Source organism: Phytophthora sojae (genome assembly GCF_000149755.1).
Source record: "Phytophthora sojae unplaced genomic scaffold PHYSOscaffold_1, whole genome shotgun sequence".
NCBI lineage: Eukaryota > Oomycota > Peronosporomycetes > Peronosporales > Peronosporaceae > Phytophthora > Phytophthora sojae.
Genome location: NW_009258115.1, coordinates 3,077,913 through 3,079,469, shown reverse-complemented (window position 1 = coordinate 3,079,469; position 1,557 = coordinate 3,077,913). Strand labels below are relative to the sequence as shown.

The window sequence follows — 1,557 nt, the reverse complement described above, 5'->3', positions numbered from 1 at the left end:
TATAGCGAACGCGATGTAGTCGTCGTTGCTGTGGTGTGGTAATTCCACTAAAATTCTCTTCTACCAAAACGTATTAGAGACACCAACAACACGCTAACCCGCAAAGGTAAGCGCTTATTGGATCAAAACTTGAAGACCAGGAACGATCCCTTACACCGGGTCGGTTGCAAGCGCCTCTGTGTACCTTAGGTTATCTTCGGTCAGCCCAAAAACCTGTACCACTAGCCACGAGCTAAGGCTAGGATACTATGTAGCGCTTTCGCGCAACCCCACTGCAGTCCCTCAGAAAGGAAGGGTACCGGCGTGTTAGGCCTTATACAGGGGGACCAAGGTAAAACCTCGGTAGGTAGACTAATACACTCAGGGATACTCTAATCCCACAAATATATACTGAAGGATGTTGTCAAGACTGATGTGACGACGCCCCGCCAAGCGACCGTGTGACGCGAACGCGTCATCAGTGAGGTCGGCGTGACCTTCACTGTGTGGTACCGAAATCATTCAGGTGATTACGGGACGATGATTACGTCACGGTGATTACGCCAAGATTGTGGGTACAAGATGGGCATCGACGTGGCGTTCTCTGATTGGATAAGGTAACTGTGTATCCAGTAGAGAATCCAGTAGGGTGTATCCAGTAAGAGGTATCCAGTAGCAGGCTTAGAGGTAGCACGCGGTTGCGAACTAAGGACCTGAATCGAATCACTTTGCATTTTGCCAACTACTGCTCAAGTGCTCTTCCTTTTGGTTATGAGCCCAAGCCCCGTCTTCCCTGACCAAGACCCCGACTACGCCTTCGCCATGGACGCCGCCCCGACCGCGACCGCCCGCATCAACAAGTTCGACGGAACCAACTTCCACACATGGAAGTTCAAGATGCAGATGGTGCTGGAGGAGCGCGAACTGTGGGAAGTGACGAGTGGGGAAGTGAAGCTCGAGCAGTGCACGACCGCGGCGGACCAAGCGACGTTTCGCAAGAAGTCGCGCAAAGCGCTGGCGATCGTCTGTCTCGCGTTGGAGGACTCGCAGCTGCCGCTGGTGCGGTCGGCGAAGGACGCGCATGATGCATGGTCAAGACTCGAGGGACACTTCGAGAAGAAGAGCCTGGCGAACAAGCTCTTTCTTCGTCGACGGTTCTTCACGACAACGATGGACGAAGGTGATGATGTGCTGGAGCACATTAACAAGCTCAAGACGCTGGCGGAACAACTCGACGCGGTCGGCGCTCCGGTCAGCGAGGACGACTTGGTGATCACGCTTCTTGCCAGTCTGAGCGAGTCGTACCAGTTCCTCATCACGGCGTTGGAATCGCGCTCCGACACGCTGACGTGGGAGCTCGTGACGTCTCGGCTCCTGCACGAGGACATGAAGCGCAAGGAACAAGGTGGCGGTGCTGACGGAACCGCGCACGCTCAAGGTCAAGCGTTCATGACAAGCGACAACGGGAAGCGCAAGGGACGGCAGGCGCAAGCGCAGAGGACGAGCGCCTGTCACTACTGCGGCGAGCACGGACATTGGATCGCCAAGTGTCCGGTGCGGATCCGCGAGAACGGGGAG

At 55.5% G+C, this 1,557-nt stretch overlaps 1 protein-coding gene across 1 annotated transcript; it reads right to left on the bottom strand.

The window, feature by feature from the left end:
* Window positions 1–832: 832 nt before the first annotated feature.
* Window positions 833–1,367, bottom strand: PHYSODRAFT_469071 (hypothetical protein; the record flags this gene model as incomplete). The annotated part of the gene is made up of 3 exons (XM_009516375.1): window positions 833–854; window positions 961–1,029; window positions 1,114–1,367. The coding sequence occupies 3 exons, from the start codon at window positions 1,365–1,367 to the stop codon at window positions 833–835; spliced, it is 345 nt and encodes a 114-aa protein (XP_009514670.1).
* Between the last annotated feature and the right edge of the window lie 190 nt (window positions 1,368–1,557).